Here is an 18,807-nt window from a genome sequence, read left to right as displayed (position 1 = left end):
GTGCTTTCTAATAAATATAGATTTGTATGAAAAACATAATATAAGTGTATTAAATATAAACACACATTTCCTCCCCTCTCAAAGGACGGTTTTATGCTTTCAAATAGAAGCCTGGTTGTTCATGAGGTGATATAAAGTATTGAAATGCTGTTGCTTTTGTATTTTCAGGGAATCCGAGCCCGAGTTTTGGAAACTCTGGTTATGCTGCTGCTTCTTGCATTGCTGATTCTTGGGATGGTGTGGGTGGCTTCTGCCCTGATTGACAGCGATGCTGCCAGCATGGAGTCTTTATATGGTACCTGATTACTGTTTTAGGTAGTTCCTATGATGGACAGCTAAGTTTTGGATATAATTATATAGGATTTAAAAACTTTTAAATAATTCTTTGTGTGGTTAACTCTGTTAATTTACAGAATTTAGATGTCTTTAGAGGTATTTAAGCAAAGCAGTGAATATTCATTGTTTTAGAAGACTAAGCAATTTTCCATATATTTTTGATTAATTGATTTCTGTTTTTAAAATTCCATGGAGTGTTTTCTCCCTTTGAAACAGATTTTTTGAAAAGAGTTCTGTCTGTCTGTCTCTCTTTCTTTTCAAGACAGGGTTTCCCTGTGTATCCCTGGCTGTCTTGAAACTCACTCTGTAGATCAGGCTGGCCTTGAACTCACAGAGATCCATCTGCCTCTGCCTCCCGAGTGCTGGGATTAAAGGTGTGCGCCATCACCACTGGCTCAAAAGGATTATTTCTTATTCTCTTACTTTAGGTCTTTTTATTCTTAATTTAGAAATTAGATGGTTTATACTCAGGCAGCTAAAATGTTTATTACATATTACTATTTATTAAGATATAGATTATTTTAATTCAATATTAAAATGAGTTGATATTTTCACAGATCTCTGGGAGTTCTACTTGCCCTATTTATATTCCTGCATTTCACTGATGGGATGCTTGCTACTTCTCGGTAAGAACTCTTCACTGGCACACTGGCAGGAAAGTGAAATTGTCTTGTACCCTGGAAAATTGTGGCTCTTTTCCTGACTCGATTGCTTAACAATGGACACTGTTTTTTTGAGTTGTCCCGAACTTTTTTTATTATTCCAGATAAATTTTACTAAGCAGAACCTTGAAATAAAATGGGTGATTTTGCTCACTAAGGAAAGCCTTTTCCACTGTGTTGGACACATGCACACATGTATGCATGCAGGCATGCATCACAGTACTAACATGTACCCCATGTACATATTGTTTTCATCCACTTCTAGCCCAAGTATAACACTGGAGTTACTTTAAATTGAAAGAGTAAAATTCTATCTGATGACCTTATAGTCTTCATTTCAAAATTTGTTTGGTTTTACTGAAGACGTACTCTATCTCAGGGGTAGTATAAGTAGTCAGACATAATTCAAAGGACTGTGACTGTAGTTGTCACTCTTAGATACTCTTTTCTGCCTCTCAGTTCTAGCAGGTGAAACGTTGTATGTTTTTCCTGGGTCTGTTTAATTTTTTTTAAGCAAAAGTGTTGATCTTTTATAATCTTGATTACATTTCATGTGATATGTGTGGCCTCGTCACAGTGCCCTAGTTCTTCATTGGTGGAGTCAAAGGCCTTTCGACAAAATACTGGGAGAAACTAGGTTGGAGAGGAGGATATACCTAAAATTCTCTTTAGCCTGATTTCCTATTTTCTCACTAGTGATTTCATTTCTGCAGTGTGTACCCCAGTTGGCCTTTCCCGTATGTTCACAGTGATGGGTCAGTTACTAGTGAAGCCAGCGGTAAGTATTTTATTTTATTTGGGTTTGCTAAATACTTGTGTTTATATATTCAATTATGTAACAAAGATTTAAAAAAATAAGGACAATTTTTTTTAGGTTTATCATTCATGTTTTTAATTTTTTAAATCACTTTTTAAATATTTGGAAACAAAATCTGTTTTTGCTTTTCAAAATACAAACTATATACATTTAAATAAAAGTTTGTATAGAAAATTTCAAGACAAACTTTGCAGGTGCCTGTAAGTATTTTTTGTGTTCATTACCCTGAATCCAACAGTAATTTTATCTGTTTCAAAATTGTTCACACAGTGACCATGGTGCTAATGTCCCTGGTTCTAGGTATGAAAGGATTGGGGATTGTGAGCTCAAGACTAATTGGGCCAAGAGTGAGAGCTGTCTGCAGATAAAACAAATAAATCAACCAAAGTCCCCAAACGAATACAAAACAGTAACAAAAAGAAAATTCACTGTATTCATGACTTGATTTATAAACCAGTTTCTGAAAATATACACATTATATCTTGAATTATACTTTTACTCTTCGAAATGCTACATATTTATTTTAAAATGACTTTTTGTGGGTAGCAATCTAATGATTTGTTCTTAGTTTTCTGATCTTTGAACTAGTTTTACAGACAATAACTTCTTAGCTAGTCCTAGAAAAATCTGTTATTTAAACTCCTTCCCTGGATCCTCATTGCCTGCAAACTTAAGTCTCATATATCTACACATTTAGGGTTTTCCCAGCGTTCTGTGTTGCACCCCACCTTCTGCTCCTCCACAGACTCTCATAGCAGTTTGAAGCTGCCTTGCTGAGGGCCACAGGGCTCTGTGCTGTTGGTTCCAGGCTTGCTCAGTCTCTGCAGTGCTGCCCAACTGCCACAGCCCCGCAGTCTCTCTGTTGTACCACCTCCTCCACATTTACCGGTGTCTGTGGCATGTATCTAACCAGGAATATCTGCTGAGCCATTTTGGCCATGGGTCTGTCCTCCCCTTGTGGTATTTCATTAAGGAAACACACTGAGGCAATATTATGGTAGATGATCAGTCAGTAAACTCTTACTTGATTTTGAAAGTCACATTCTCTCATTCAGTTCCCTCTAAAAGAAGTTTTGTGATATCAAATTCATTTAGTGTCTTCTACTTTTTTGTTTTTTTTCTACTTTCTGTAGACATGTTCAATTCCCACTCTTGGTCTAAAGTTTTGTTACTGTTTTACCCTGTGCTTGGACCTTCTCTGTTATTTGAACCTTATCTACAGATGGTAATGAGAAGACAAGGAAGCCACTGATAGTCTGCTAAGCACTGTTGACTAATGCAGAGCTGCCAGCTCCACCTCCTTGTTTATGAAACCAAAGTAGTTCTGTGTCACCTCTCCCTGTGTCACAGCCTTAGTTGTTTTTATTTTCTTCCTTGTTCCTAATATCCAGTGACCATGCTAGTTACTGCACCATGCTGGTGCTAAGTACTGTATGTGACACACAGTTTGATGTCAGGCCATAGCTTGGGTGTTGGTGGTCTCATTTTGTAGGTAAATTGGTTTCAGTCCAGGAGACTGTGTTGGTTTTAATGCAGTGGTGCTGTGTTATTTATTAAGCAGCTCTGTTACTGTGCAACAAAGGCCACGAGGCACGACAAAACCCACTATCAGAGCTTTATTAGAAGAGAGCATTACCAGGCCTGTGGAAGACATGTACAGAGAGAGAAGGCAGAGAGGAGAAGGAGAAGAAGAGGGGGGAGGGGTCTGTGTTCCGCTTCTTATGGAATCTCCTGCACATGCCCATATGGTCTTTTGGAGCTACACCAAGCATGCGCAGATTGCATGATCACACTGCGTGCAAATTACATGATCATGAAGCGCACGGATTACTTAGGATGTAAGACCCCTTTCTTGACTACTGAACTGCGTATGTGTGATCATGTAAATAGAGGAGTGGCCAGGAATCCCAAACATTTCCAGACTTTTTGCTTATTATAAAAAAGGCAGGTGAACAGGAAGAGGGGTGCTGTGTCTCCCAAAACTGCTTCCAGCTGACTTGGTGGGTGTCAGTTACCTCTTGGGGGGGGGTAGGGAAGGGGACTTCTGAGGTAGCTAGGAATCCTGGGATGGTGGGCTGTTGTTTGTTGCCTTGGAGCTGTGCATCACCCCTCTTGGCCTGGGACTCTGGCCGCCTGTGTCTCAGAGGGTGCTGGTGATACAGAGAAAAGCTTAGAAAATAATAATAATAATAATAATAATAATAATAATAATAATAATAATTTTCTTGGGGAGTGTCCCAGGGTGAGGGAGAGGGTCTTGGGATCAGGAAAGTTTGGGCTGTACTTCTCTGAAGCAGAGCCAACCTGTCCAGATGGATTCAAGCTGGTTCTGGAGCTTAGAAAGAATTTTAAACATATTAAGAAGCAGCCATGGGAAATTTAAAATCTTGAGCTGGTGACCATGATATTATAATGTTTTAGTACTCTACTGTATTCATGCTTTTAATTTTTACCTGGGATAAGCCTTATCTGACACAGACTTTAAGGCACCTGTTTCCTTTATTAGTTTAGCATCCAGGAGACACAAGTGATCAATTGCTGAGGGCTAACAGTAATATATTGTTATATTAAAGTCTGTTTTTTGCAGAGCCCATACCCTTTTGGGTCTGGGGGTGTCAATACCTTTGGACTGTTACTGTTCCTTACTCCTGGGTATATACTTGATGGTCCTTGGACTCCAGCTCTATGGTGATCCTGTGACAATTAGCTGAGTAATTAGGAGAGGGAACCAGGAAGAGAAAAGCTTGTGGGGTGAGACCTCATTCTTTTGGAATTGGTGACAAGGCAGTGGATCCTAGTGTCCTCTGGAACTTGGATGATCAGGGCCCTGTCTGTGTCACTGTGCATGAAGAGGAGAAGAGGCACTGCTGACCCGGTCTGGAGTGAGGCCCATGGACGGAGCAGTGAAATGAAAGCTCCTACCTTAGCTGGAAAATCTCTTCCCATTAGGTACCCCTGAAAGTACAATTAAGTGGTGGGGTCTGGTGAGGTGGGTAAGGCTCTCCCCCTACCCCATCAATAGGGAAGCAAGAAGGAGAGGTGGGACCCCAAAACTCCCTTAGGATTGAATAAGTGGCTCGGTGTCCAACAGGAAGGAAACTGATCACCCCATGCTACATCCTAGGTTCCCTGCCAGCCCGTGGCCAAGTCTAGGAGGTCTGCTGGAGGTCTTTGTCTGATGTCCCCATGCTACAAGGTGCACGAGGGCAGTCAGCTGACCAGTACACTTCTCGGTGGCACTTTGGACAAGGCTCAATTGATGACCCAAGTGGGGCAGGGCACACATTAGCCCCTGTGGTCTTTTCTACCACACATTTAAAACAGGGACCTGGAAGCCTTTATGCAGCTGCTTGGATAGCATGTGCCAGCATTTGGCAATTCTGTTCATGGGCTTTCTCATCTCTCCTATGGTACCTTAAATGCCACAGCTGAGACTTCTGCCTGTGGGTTCAGGGGGTCCTCTCTCCAGATGCTTAGCCCTGATGTTGAGAAACTCTGGGAGACATGAGACAGATTTTATTCTGTATCTTGAATTAAAATTTTTTTTCTTTTGGTAGTTTGCTGGCTTTAGGGCAGCCTTATGGAGGCCCTTCAGGAGGCAGGTTGTAAACTGGTCTCTGGCTAGAAAGCCTTCTAAATTATTATAATCCCAATGTTGGTCCTGATCGTAAACTCATTCGCATGCATCCTAGCCTGCGTCCAGACCTCCAGTGCTACTCAGGCAGCTTGAGAACGGGTGATAACAGTAAGAGTGGGGGTGGGGCCAGAGCTGGGCAGCAGTGGCCCTCCCGACACCGGAGAAGGAGGGTGGAGGCCAGACAGGCAGAGGGTCTTTGGAGTCAGAGATTCCCCAGGTTCAGGGATGCAAGTGGGCAGGAGAGAAAGACTCAGAAAGGGAGGGCTCAGAGCTTAGGTAAAAGCGTGGGGATAAGGTAACTCTTTTCATTTGCCCGTTCACTCGCAGAAGTTAGATAATTCCCAAGAAATATTGGAGTCCAAGCAACTGTTACAAGGCCATATTTACTGGTACCTAGGGATATTTAAGGTATTTCTCAGAAGAGGAGTGGGACCAAGAACAGGAAGCCTTTATGTCCCATGACTGCAGCTGAGAGAAAAAAATAAAAAAAATAAAATAACAAATGGGATCCAAGACTCCCCCAACTCAGGTGACCCCAAGAGTAGGGAAAGATCTGTAGACCGACACATGTTACTGGCACAAGTTCCCCCACCCTTCATCAAGAGAGGGGTAAGGGCTGGGGGGGGGGCGTACACACCCAGAGGACTCCCTAGGGGTCCGACACCATTCAGTGCTTCATTAAGAGTGAATGAGTCGTGGTGTACGTGGTCTGAGAACCCCCTGGAGGTCCGACAGAGAGAAATGTATTTCAGGCTACAGTTGTGGGAAATGGCGAGGAATTGGAAAGGGAAAATTAACCAGTCTTGTGCGGCGGAGCAGTCCCTGCAACTGGGCAAATGAAAAAAGAGGGCAGTTGTAGATGGAGCAAAACCTTGGCACAGGGTCCTGGACACAGAGTGCCGAGAGAGTCTGCTTCGCCATGGCATCAATGTTGGTTTTCATGCAGTGATGCTGTGGCACAATGTTATTCATTAAGCGGCACTGTTACTGTGTGAGAAAAGCCATGAGGCACGACAAAACTCACTGTCAGAGTTTTATTAGGAGGAGAGAGGGGAGAGGACAGACTGTGGTCAGGCCATATGAGGAGGAGGGAAAGATGGGGGAGGAGGAGAGAGCAGAAGAGAGGGACCAAAGAAAGTGTAACCAGGCCTGTGGAAGACACGTGCACAGAGAAAAGGTGGGGAGGAGTCTGCACATGCATACAGAGCTACACCTCCACTCATGTGCAGATTGTGTGATCATGCTGTGTGCAAATTACGTGATCACACAGCACGTGGTTTATGTAGGACATAAGGCCCCTTGCTTGGCTACGGAACTGTGCATGTGCAGTCATGTAAGTGGAGGAGTGGCCAGGAATCCCAGCAGGCCGAGTAGTTAGTCACAGAGCTGTGAAGGGCAAATTTGAACCCAGAGCCCAGGGTCCTCTAAGAGCTCAAGAGTAGGGATTTCCTCCTCATGAACTTGCCTCCTTTACCTTTGTGTTTACACATGGCTTTCTCTACCTGAAGTGCCCGTTCACATCTTGGAGTTTAGGCTGTCAGTCAGGTCAGGTGTTCTAGCCATCAGAAACACTGGCTGAGTGCTCTTTCTCTTCAGCTGTAAGTACTTTTTCCCTGTGACATTTTTTTTAAGCCTTAGTTTGATGTTTGTTTTAATCTCAAAGTTACTGTTTGAAATTCTTATCTTGGTTGCTGTCTCCATGTGGGTGCTCATGTCTGAGTTCCTGTTAGTTCACAGTAGTGATGAGCCAAGGCCCTGAAGACACTTGGAGTTTCCCTGTAAAGCCTTTTTTGAGTGTGAAGTAGTGAAGATTCTGGGATGCTCAGAGGCATGCACATGATGTACATTTCTGCTTCTTCTGCTGCCATTCAGCTGTGTTCTGATTACCAATAGTTTATACTATTGTAAATTCCTCAAAATATTAGGACTTAGGACAGATCAGCGTGATCAATTTAAATTCAGACAGCTGAAAGTAATGGGAAACAATGATTGAGAAGAGAGTTCTCTCTGCCCTCTCAGTCTTGGCCTACTCTCCCATTAGTTATCTAGTTGACCTGCTTAGGACCCCATGCTTTCTAGCATGTGCTGCTTTTCAGCCTTGGTAAGGTCTCTGGAGAGGTTTCCTTCTGCTTCCTCCTCTCGTGTGATGGTTATTCTGTGTCATTATCTATTATCTACTTTTTCTTTCTTTTCTTTAAAAACTTTCTTTTTATTTATTCTTTATGTCATTCACACCATGCATCTCAGTCCCATTCATTTCCTGTTCCTGTGTGTCTGCCCTCTGACCTTGCAGCACCCCCCCCCCAATAAAATTTTAAGAGAACGAGAAAGAAAAGAAAAGGAAAAAATCTCGTTGTGGAAAGCTGTAGTGTGACATAGTCACACAGTAAACCCCTCTGTCCATATATCTTTACTTGCAAGTGTTCATTGCAGAGTCTAGCCCCACTCCTTGTTCATCTCTGCAAAGTGTGAACTCGTCAAGGCAATGCATGAGAGCTCACCCTCTTGGTAGGTGAGAGAGCTAGTGAGCTGACCAACCCTGCAACTACTCAGGCCCAGAGCCAAGGCTATGGGTTGGCCTACCCCAGTATCCACCCCAAATGTGATCTGCTGGAGCATGTGAAAGTACCAGTCCTGCAGACCCAAGTCTACTTTTCCTTACTTATTTTGTTTTTATTGTTTTATTGCTCCCGTGGTGGATCTGGTGGTACATCTGTTCAGTGATAGCTTAGTCCCAGGCTGAAGGGGACCATAGATACTTGTGAAAGGACTGTAAAGCAGTGGGTTGCTTTATGAATGTTTTTGGATGGGGACCACTTGATTTTAGAGCAACTTTCAGGTTGGCAGGTGCACAGAAAGAGTTATCCCTATCCTTACTTTACTCCAGCAACTTCCCTTTTTATTGCTTTGCTGGAGTCAGGAGCTTGGGCTTGAGTGATAGAATGCACTGCCACCAGCTCTGCTGCTTTCACACTTCCTCCAGAGCCAGGAAGACAGAACCTTCTCATAGGACAGCCCTGTTAACAAGCCGGAATTGAAGTTTTAGGTTTTCCTAGTTTTGAAGACTGTAAAGACACTATCCAATACAGTTGGTGATTGTTGAGTGTCGTCCCCCCACCAATGTTGTATGGCATGCTGTTGAGTGTGTATATGTAAATAGTACTTCTCTAAGGCTTTGTCTTGGATGGATTTTATGATCTCAGCTTCCAGTACACAGGGAAGTACTGTATCAAGTTAAAAAATGGGATGTCCTGTGTGTCTCCTATAAAGTTTAAAGAGTTTTTGTTTTGTTTTATTTTTATTTTTTGTTAATATTGAGACAGTGTCTCATTGTGTAATTCTGGCTAGCCTAGAACTTGCTATGTAGACGAAGCTAGTCTATATATGGTTGTGAGCTGGCTTGTGGCTGGTGGGAATCCAACTTAGGCCCTCTGGATGAGCAGTCAGTGCTCATAACCACTGAGCCATCTCTCCAGCCCCCAGCTTATAGATTTTTAATTTAGAGAGTAGGTAAAAAACACATGGGAGACAAATATTGTACTAGATCATCTCTTCCTTTTAGCTCTAAAATAACAGCTTTCTCATAAAGATGTATTTGCTGTGCCTCACTGTCTGTTTAAAATTCATGCCCTTGTTAGCCCTTGAGAATACTACAAGATGTAATCCTTTAAGCCTTAAAATATCCAATTTAGATGCATGTAGATTTTGTTATAGCAAGTTTTGAAGTGTTTGATTAGTATTAAAATGGAAAAACATAAATGTATTAAATAAAATATGTAAAATATGCTTAAATTTTCACAAATTAAATAGTTTGGGCATTTAATTTTGGGGTCTTAGTTATTTGCGTCAATTATAACTTGATCTTAAAACAATAAGCTGAAGAACCTGGGGTGTCATATACTTGAGTGTGTCACACTGCATTATTGAGTGGTTTATCTTTCCATTTAGATTCTTGAAGACTTGGATGAACAAATTTATATTATTACCCTAGAAGAAGAAGCACTCCAGAGAAGGCTACATGGTATGTATGTTACATAGTTAGACCAGGTGGAAAGTCCATCCACCAGAGACAGACAGTTGACAAGTGGAAATATGCCCCTCTCAGAGGCTTCCAAGTGACGACAAAGGCCGTGTGTGAGAATTTGGGAGAGAAGGGCCAGGGCCACATGGCTGGCTCCCCTGGAGGCAGTGGCCATAGCAGCTCCTTGGACATCTACACTTGAAAGGTGCTGCAGGACTGCACACTGCCTCTGACTCAGGCCTGCTTTTTCCCTTCTGTTGAGAGTTGCAGGGAAGAGTAGCCTTTCTTAGGAGATACTTAGGAGTACTGTTAGCTCAGGTGGTTTTTATACCAGCCTTGGGTTACTCCTGCACTGCTGAAACTGTTCTAGCTGGTAAGCTGCCTTTAAAATGATTTTAGGGAAACTCCTTAATAATGTGTTGCTGTGATTGGCTACTGTGGGCTGTTCAGGTGGAAACTAATAGGCTGAATTATTTATTATATGACTCTAGGGCCAAGTTGATATTTGACTGTAGTAAGAATTGTAAGCTTCTGTGGTTTATTGGTTAACATCTGCAGAGGAGAAAAAGCAAGAAGAAAAGAACATTTCATGATTTGCTGTTTTAAAATTAAAAAATTATTTTTTACATATGGATATTTTGCCTGCATGTATGTCTGTGTACCATGTGCATGCAGTGCCCATGGATGACAGAAGGCAGCACTGGATCCCTTGGAACTAGAGTTACAGATGGTGTGAGCTGTCATTTGGGTGCTGAGAATCAAACCTGGGTCCTCTGGGAGAGCAAGCAGCGCTCTTAACCACTGAACTATCTCTCCAGCCCCAGTGATTTGCTACTTTTAGGAAAGAGTAGAAGTAGGCCCTTAGTAAGGTAAGTCATCCTCATGGATTTTATTAAATATGGTAAAATGTTAAATGTATTTTGTTGTAGCAGTTACTTTATATTTTAAATTATAAAGCAAAAGTATGTTCTACCCTTGCTCTGGGAAGAATTATAGAGCAGCAAGAGTATCAGACTCTAAAAATGCACTCATGATGCTAATTTGAGGAACTGATGGTGGCTTTTACTAATGGTGCCTTAGTGTGTGGGCTGTAGGGTGTTATAGCAGGCAGCTTTGGGATATGTGTTCTTTCCAGTGCATTCTTATAGTGCTCTGGAGAGACTCTACACTTGGCTGGTGGTAAGAAAGGACTTTGCTGTAAGGCTAACACTTGTTTTACCTTGAAGACAGCATGACACGTTGTGGCCATCACTCTGTAGTGGCATGGAGTTCCCATGTCCCTTTAAATGTAGTAGTATAGCTGAAACATGGAATGCCTGACTGGCTTCTCCAGTGTTCTGTGACACTTGATAGTGCTATTGTATAAACTGTTGAGTGGTTTTGTTCTTTTTCACAAGCCATGTTAATGAAATAGCGAAGCTGTGCCTGTTTACAGTGTCAGTGCCCTAAGGAAGTCGTCCTGTCCTCAGCCTGCTCCCTTTCTCTTCCTGGTTTTGCATCAGATGTGTGGATGAATTAAGACTGTCTCAAGATAGTAGACTAGTTGACTGATGGAGAATAAATAAATAACGAATTAAAATGAATACGGCTTTAGTGCCCAAACACACAGAGAGTAGGAGGGATCCACAGAGTTCTACATATGTGGCCAAGGCAGCCACTGTCTAATGTTCCCTCTTAGTTGGCAGGAGTAGAGGTACAGCCTCTGAATTCCCTGGGATCCTGACAGAACTCTATCCTGTTCCTCACGTAGTCTCCCTTGCATGTTGCCTGGAGACTTAAAGCAAAGGGTGTACTCAGCCCTCACTCTCTGTAACAGGTCACAGTAGATGAGTCCACAGTGTCTGAACTCCTGACTCTATATCTCTAAGTGTCTTATTTCTGACTGAGTTTCCATGTTCCCTAGCTCCTGTAACTTTTGTATGTGCTGCTTATATCTGAAGATTAATCCACTTGTGACTCCAACGCCCTCATCCCTTCTCTTTCTGCTCTCTCTAGCACTGTTGTTTCCCCATCACCCTTGTGTGGGGACTGTCTTCTCACAGCTTGCCTTCACTGGGGGTGGGTGGTGCATTGTGCAGTTCTGTTGTGTGCTCCCCACATGCTATCCTTTTCCTCTGGGCTTTGCTAGACATCCTACTCTTTCCTCCTTTTCAACACTTTGATCTCTTGTGGTCCTGCCATCTCTGCTACTAGGCCATTCCTGCTTCTCCTGTTCTAGTAGCTCCTTGTTCCTCAGAACTCTCTTTTCGATGGCACTTTCTGATCTGTGATTTTCCATGCTTGTTTTGGCTTTTCTAGTCTTTTGGGAAGCTTCTTGGCCCTCTGTTCAGGTGCTCTATCTGCCTATAACACCTTGGCATTGCCCTCCACAGTGATCCAATGTCTGCACATCTCATATTAGGCATCTCCACTCCAAGCCCATCCTCCTCTATTTCTTCTAGCTCTTTTTCTGTCAACCTCCATTTCCTACAGTCCTTCAATAGAGACCCAGCATGCTGTTCTCTCAGTAGCCTATCTCCACCATACCCAAGCTTCCTTGCACAGGCTATACTGCCTAGCCAGGGTTAGAAGTGGATCCTGCTTATGTGCTTTATCAGGCCCTTGCCTGTATTCCAGGGCTGTGCTCTGTTGGGTGAAACTCAAGCCTTGTTACCTCCTGCTCTTTCTAGTTTTTGTGCTTCCTCCTGATTATGCTGCTTGCTCTTCCTTCCAATATGTGACCATTTCTTAAGTTTACTTTAGAATCTTTGGATGACTTTTCTTTTAAATTCTTTTATTTTTTGAGATTGTAATATTATTATATCATTTCCCCCTTCTCTTTCCTCACACAAACCCTCCCATATACCCCTTCTTGCTCTCTTTTAAATTCATGTCTATTTTTCCCATTAATTGGTGTTACATACATGTATATATGTATATATATATGTGTGTGTGCATATATTCATAAATACAACTTACTCAGTCTGTATAATGTTACTTGTATGTATGTTTTCAGGGCTAACCATTTGGTGTGCTCTTCCTTGGACAAGACTATTTCTCCCACACTCAGCATTACTTAGTTGCCTTTAGTTCTTTGTGTAGGGTTGAGGCCTATGGAGCAATAAGGAAAGAAAGGAAAGTAAAGGATTACAAATGTGGAAAGAAGAAGTCAAACTATTTCTGTTTGCAGATGATGTGATACTACACATTTACTACACATTAGAGATCCCAAAAATTGTATAAGAAAACTTCTAGAAACAATAAACAAATTCAGCAGTGTGGCAAGATACAGAATCAGCTTGCATAAATCAATAGCTTTTCTATATACCACCAGCAAACATACAGAGACACACTGTCTGTCTTAGTCATTGTTCTGTTGCTGTGAAGAGACACCAAGGCCAAGGTAGCTCTTATAAGTTCTTATAACAGTTAATTGGGGGTTTGCTTGTGGTTTGAGAGATTTGATATGTGTCATCATGATGTGGAGCATGGTGGCATGCAGGCAGGTGCTGGAGCAGTAGCTAGAGCAGTAGCTGAGAGCTACAAATCTGTAGGCAGAGACAGAGAGGGGTGGGGGAGAGAAGGGGAGAGAGAGGGAGAGAGAGAGAGAGAAGAGGGGGAGGGGGAGGAAGAGGAGGAGGAGGAGAAGAAGAAGAAGAAGAAAAGAGAAAGAACAAGTGCATATGGGTGCCTGGGCCTGATGTGGACTTTTGAAACCTCAAAACCCACCCCCAGTGACACACTTTCTCCAACAAGGCCACACTTCCTAATCCTTCTAATCCTTTCAAACAGTTCTACTCCCTGGTGACTAAGCATCCAAGTATATAAGCCCCTGGGGGCCATTCTTATTCAAACCACCACACTTCTATTCACAATAGCGTCAAAGAAGATAAAAATAGCTATGAATAAACCTAACCAAGGAAGTAAAGGACCTCTACACTGAAAAATTTAAATCTCTGAAGAGATAAATGGGAATGGAATAACATCTCATGCTCATGAATTGGTAGAATTAGATTTATTTATTTATTATACAGTATTCTGTCTGCAAGTATAGCTGCAGGCCAGAAGAGGGCACCAGATCTCATTATAGATGGTTGTGAGCCACCATGTGGTTGCTGGAAATTGAACTCAGGTCCTCTGGAAGAGCAGCCAGTGTTCTTAACCTCTGAGCCATCTCTCCAGCTCCTTAACTGGTAGAATTAATATTGTGAAAATGACTATTTTTACCAAAAGCTATTTACAGACTTAATGCAATCCCATTAAATATCACTATCTCATTTTTCTCAGAAATAGAAATAATTATCTTAAAATTCATATGGAACCATGAAAGACCCAGAATAGTCAAAACAATCCTGAAAAAAGGACAATGTTTGAAGGATCACCATTCCAAATCTTAAGATCAATTACAGAGCCATAGTAATACAAACAGCATGGTATTGGCACCGAAATAGACATTGACCTATGCAACAAGTCCAAGACCCAAACATGAGTACACATAACTTCAGCCATTTAATATTCGACAAAGATGTCAAAAAGATAAGCTGGAGAAAAAGGAAGCATCTTCAATAAATGGTGCCAGGAAAACTGGATGTGTACCTGCAAGAAGACCTGTATCTGTCACCTTGCACAAAACCTAACACCAAATGGAGTGAAGGACTAAAGGTGAAAGCTGAAACACTGAAACTGCTAGAAGAAAACATAAGCAGCACCCTACATGATATAGGTGAAGAAAACGACTTCCTGAATAGGACTCCAGTTGCTGAATAATTAAGGCTAACAGTTGACAAGTAGGACTTCATAAAACTAAAAAGCTGCTGCATACCTAAAGAAACTATCATCCAGGTGAAAGAGGAAGAACATAGAGCTGGAGAGAAACTTTGCCAGCTATACATCTGACAAAGGATTAATATTCAGAATATATAAAAAAACTCAAAAAACAAAACCAAAGAATGAATTACCCATTCAAAAAATGGGCCTGGTACATGAACAGAGAGTTCTCAAAAGAATAAAAAAATAGATTAAGAAATACTCAAAAAATATTCATAGTCCCTAACAATTAGGGAAATGAAAATCAAAACAACTGAGATTTTATCTTACCCCAGTCAGAATAGCAAAGATCAACAAAACAATTGACAACAGATGCTGGATGCAGTGTGGTGGAAAGGGAGCCTTCATTTTCTGTTGGTGAGATTGCAGACCGGTGCAGTTGTTATAAAAATCAATGTAGAGAATTCTCAAAAAGCTAAAAATACATTTACTGTATGTCTTAGTTAGGGTTTCTATTGCTGTGAAGAGATATCATGACATAGCAGCTCTTATAAAGGAAAACATTTAATTGAGGTAGTAGCTTGCAGTTTCTGAGTCCCTTATCATCATGGTGGGAGCATGGTGCCTGGGAGTATGGTGGTGTGCAGGCAGACATGGTGCTGGAGAATTCTACATCTTGATCCCAAGGCAGCAGGAAGTGAACTGAGACATGGGGCACGGCTTAAGCATATATGAGACCTCAAAGCCCACCTCCACATGACACACTTCCTCCAACAAGGCCATACCTACTCCAACAAAGCCACATCTCCTAATAGTGCCACTACCTATGAGTTTATGGGGGCCAATTACATTTAAACTACTAAATCGTATGACCCAGCTCCTCCACTTATTGACATATGCCCAAAGGACTTGACCTCTTACTCCACAGATACTTGCTCAGTCATGTTCATTGCTTCCCTATTCATAATAGCTGGATAACATTTCTTTTCTCAGATATTTCTTACTACCTCAGCTGCTGACCTTGTTTCCTGTTTCTTGAGGAACCAGAAGCAAACATGGATAAATTTTACCTGCTGCTTCTTCCCTCCAAACTTGTCACTGCCTATACCCTCACTGTGCAGCCTCTTCTCTTGGCCCTGTGGCTGTGTTCTGGCTCAGGTTTACCTTGCTCAGATGTCAGCACTTGTCTTTATTTACTGACCCAGAGACTTAGCTGCTACCATTCTGTTCTCTCCTCCAAGGTGGCTCTTTTCCATCTGCATGAAGTCACCTGTACATTAAAAAAATTTTTTTACATTATCTATATAAAAGTTCTGTGGGAGGACAGGACCACCTCTGAAAAGCCCAGTGTAGTAATGACCAAGATCATGTGTATCAGGATCTGTGATACCAACCAACCCTTCCCCAGTCCCGTGTCTGGCTCCCTGAGGGAACACTATGCATGGTGAATGCCCTGGGACACAGATCATATCTCTTTGAGTTCTGCCTCCACTGACCTGACAGAATACTCTCTCTCAGGCCTTTGGTGCTCCTAGAAACTATAGGTCTTCCACTCCGACTGACATAGCATAAGACCCAGCTTGTAGGCTGGATGCTGATGTTTCAGTGGGGCTATCAGAGGCTGGAAAAGAGGAGTGGGAAAGAATTGATGATGCTCAGAGGTACAAAGTCGTAGAGAAGTATTGCTAGTTAGTGTACTGTATAAAGACCATGGTTGATTATCAGGACAAGTGCTGGCAAAGATGCAGGGAGAGAGAAACACTGATTCACTACTGGGGGAATACAAACTGGTGCAGCCACTATATAAATAAGTGTGGACATTCCTCAAAAAGATGGAAATAGATCTGCCACATGACCCAGCTATATCACCCTTGAACACATATCCAAAGGATTCTATCCTACTATAGAGATACTTACTCATCAATGTTCACTGCTGCTCTATTCACAATAACCAGGAAATAGAAACTACCCAGATATCCATCAGCTGATGAATGGCTAATGAAAATGTGATTTATTTACACAATGGAATGCTGTTGAGTTGTTAAGAAAAATGAAATTATGACATTCACAGATAAATAGGTGGAGCTGGAAACAGTCATTCTAAATGAGGTAACCCAGACTCAGAAAGACAAATATCACATTTTCTCTCATTTATGGATGTTAAAGATTCAAAGCTAACATCTGCAAATAAGAGAAAATATGTGATACATACATACCCATATATAAAAAGTTTAAATGGGGCTATCATGTAATGGGCAATAATTCTCCTACTAAATACTATAGGATAGCAAAAGACCCAGTGCCAGGTTGGGTTATCTCTTTGTGAGTTGTTGGCTGGTGAAGTCCCATAGACCCCTAAACATTACAGTCTGTTGTCAAGTCTCTCGGTTACCCTCCTGAATGTCACAGTAAGGCCCAATGGCTGAAGATACTACAGACATCCAGAGACCAAGCTGGTTCAGACCATTCTAGGCTTTTGTAGTGCAGGGAGGTGCTATGCAAGCTGCTGGAGAGAAAAGTAATCATCGGTCTTACCCAGCTGTGAACCCTGGGAGCTACAGTAACAACTGGTCTGACAGGACATGCAACTGTGACACAGAAGTGACTTTCCTTCTGTGTCCTAGGTCTTGATCTCAAATCTCCTCTTGCAGGACTTGCCATGTTTTTCCTGAATGCAGCAAGTATCAGCCATATACCCTCAAGTCCACCTCCACTGCATACTGCTTCCTCTCACCTTCTTTATTTCTCTACAGTCCTTTCACTCTCTGGCATGCCTGTCTTTCCACATTGGACAGAGCCTCTCAGGGCAGGGAGCTTTGTAAGTGTTTGTCTCTGCTGTACAAAGGCACAGGCTGGGTGTGTAGAACATATATATCCCATGGGTGTTCCTTGCATCACTGGGTAGATAAAAACAAAACAAAACCAAAGAACAAGGCAGAGCTTTAAGAAGGCAGGCAAGGGAAGGGGAATTCAGTGAGAGGACAGAAAACCGAATTCCAGTGAACAGGTTTAGGAAGGGTGACACTGGGCCACAGCAAAATGGCTGAGTTTGGGCAGGTGGAAAGGAGGTGGTTTCCCTGCTGTTGCATCTACAAAATCTGAGCAGCCAGAACTGTTTTCTTCCAGGACTCCTGCAGAGCAGCCTGACAGAAAGTCCATTACAGTAATCAGGTAGAAAATCTTTTATAATTTTTCCCTAGTGTTAAGAAGATACATATATCATTAACATACTTAAATGTTTAAGTAATGCAGCAGCATTAATTGAAATAATTAGCTTTTGTATGTCTATAGCCCATGGGTGTACTGGGTAACTTTAGAAGTTCCATAATGAAATGAAATTATTTTTGTTGTTTGAGTTCAAAACCTTCACAGTTCTTTTAAGGTAATTTATTTTAAAGTATTATAGTCTTTGAACTATAATTCAATTCTGTTAGGTACTATTTTCATCTTCATGATAAAAATTTGTATGTAATTTTTTGGTAGCAATTTCTTGCTTGCTTGATTCTACTTTTTTTCAGTGCTGGAGATTGAACACTGGGCCTTCCTTGTAAATGCTAGGCAAGCACTCTACCACTGAGCTGTCTCCAGCCTCTTGATTCTATCTTTTTAAAAAAGCCTTTCTCATTGAAACTTACATTAGCTCTTTATTCTTAGGGCACAGAAGAGGTAGCAGGTTTTTCCGGGAAAAATAAAGGGACTGAAAATCACAACACATATCTGTGTCGCCTCTTCTCTGTGTCATTGTCAGTATTTGATTCTTGCTGTTTAGAAGTTAGTTTCAGGGTTTTGTGAAGACATGAGTTGGGATGTGTCTGTGGCTGCCCTTCCATGAAGCCTTCGGTTAGGCTTCCCTAGTTACTAGCAGGGCTGTAGTCAGTCGTGCTGTGGCTTAGCTAACGTCACCCATAGGCAAGCACCAAAGCCTCCTGGCTTTGTCCTAGGGAGTTCTTTGAGGCTTTCGTGGTGATCATTTGAAGAATTGTGTGTGCTGGGAGTGAGGTGGTCTCCCAGTTGTTGTGGCCATAGAATCTGAACAATCAGAACCATTCCACACACTAAGAATACTTGTGATTCATGTAGAGTCACACACACACACACACACACCACACAAAATCACTGAGTAAAGAATACCTTCTTTGAATAGGGATATACACACCATAAGTAGAGTACTATAGTAGACTATGTGTATAGATTACTGTATCTGTTTGCCTCTGCATGCACATAGACACATACACACATATGCCACTATAGGGAAAATATCTTGGACTTCAACTCTTGGCTCCTATGCAAAGTGTCTGGACACGGTCAGACAGCCTAGACCTGATTTTATATCTGCAAAAAGCATTTGTATACATAGGGATGAAACAGTGACAGATACCATAATTTATTTGGCTTCTTGGGCCTGTTAAGTCACTTTAATGATAATACAGTGTAGTCCAAACAAATTATTTGCTACAAGATGAAACAAGTGACTATGGGAAATATAAACTAAAATGCTAGTAAGGAGGACAGCTTTGGAAAACAAATCAGAAAAGTGTGGACCATGTGTCGTAGTCTAGGGAATTTATAAGAAAAGTTGTATTATAAA

The 18,807-nt window shown here is 41.8% G+C and overlaps 1 protein-coding gene across 1 annotated transcript in view; it reads left to right on the top strand.

Moving 5' to 3' along the window:
- Positions 1–18,807, top strand: part of Lmbr1 (limb development membrane protein 1) — a 120,814-nt gene that overhangs the window by 77,889 nt on the left and 24,118 nt on the right. The window contains exons 6-9 of the mRNA XM_036181005.1: positions 169–295; positions 894–962; positions 1,712–1,776; positions 9,401–9,473. Of these exons, the coding sequence (XP_036036898.1) occupies positions 169–295; positions 894–962; positions 1,712–1,776; positions 9,401–9,473 (334 nt within the window). The remainder of the gene's footprint in view (positions 1–168; positions 296–893; positions 963–1,711; positions 1,777–9,400; positions 9,474–18,807) is intronic.

Source organism: Onychomys torridus, chromosome 3 (assembly GCF_903995425.1).
Source record: "Onychomys torridus chromosome 3, mOncTor1.1, whole genome shotgun sequence".
Lineage (NCBI taxonomy): Eukaryota > Metazoa > Chordata > Mammalia > Rodentia > Cricetidae > Onychomys > Onychomys torridus.
Note: the sequence above shows the minus strand (reverse complement) of the source record. Positions and strands in the feature narration are given on the sequence as shown.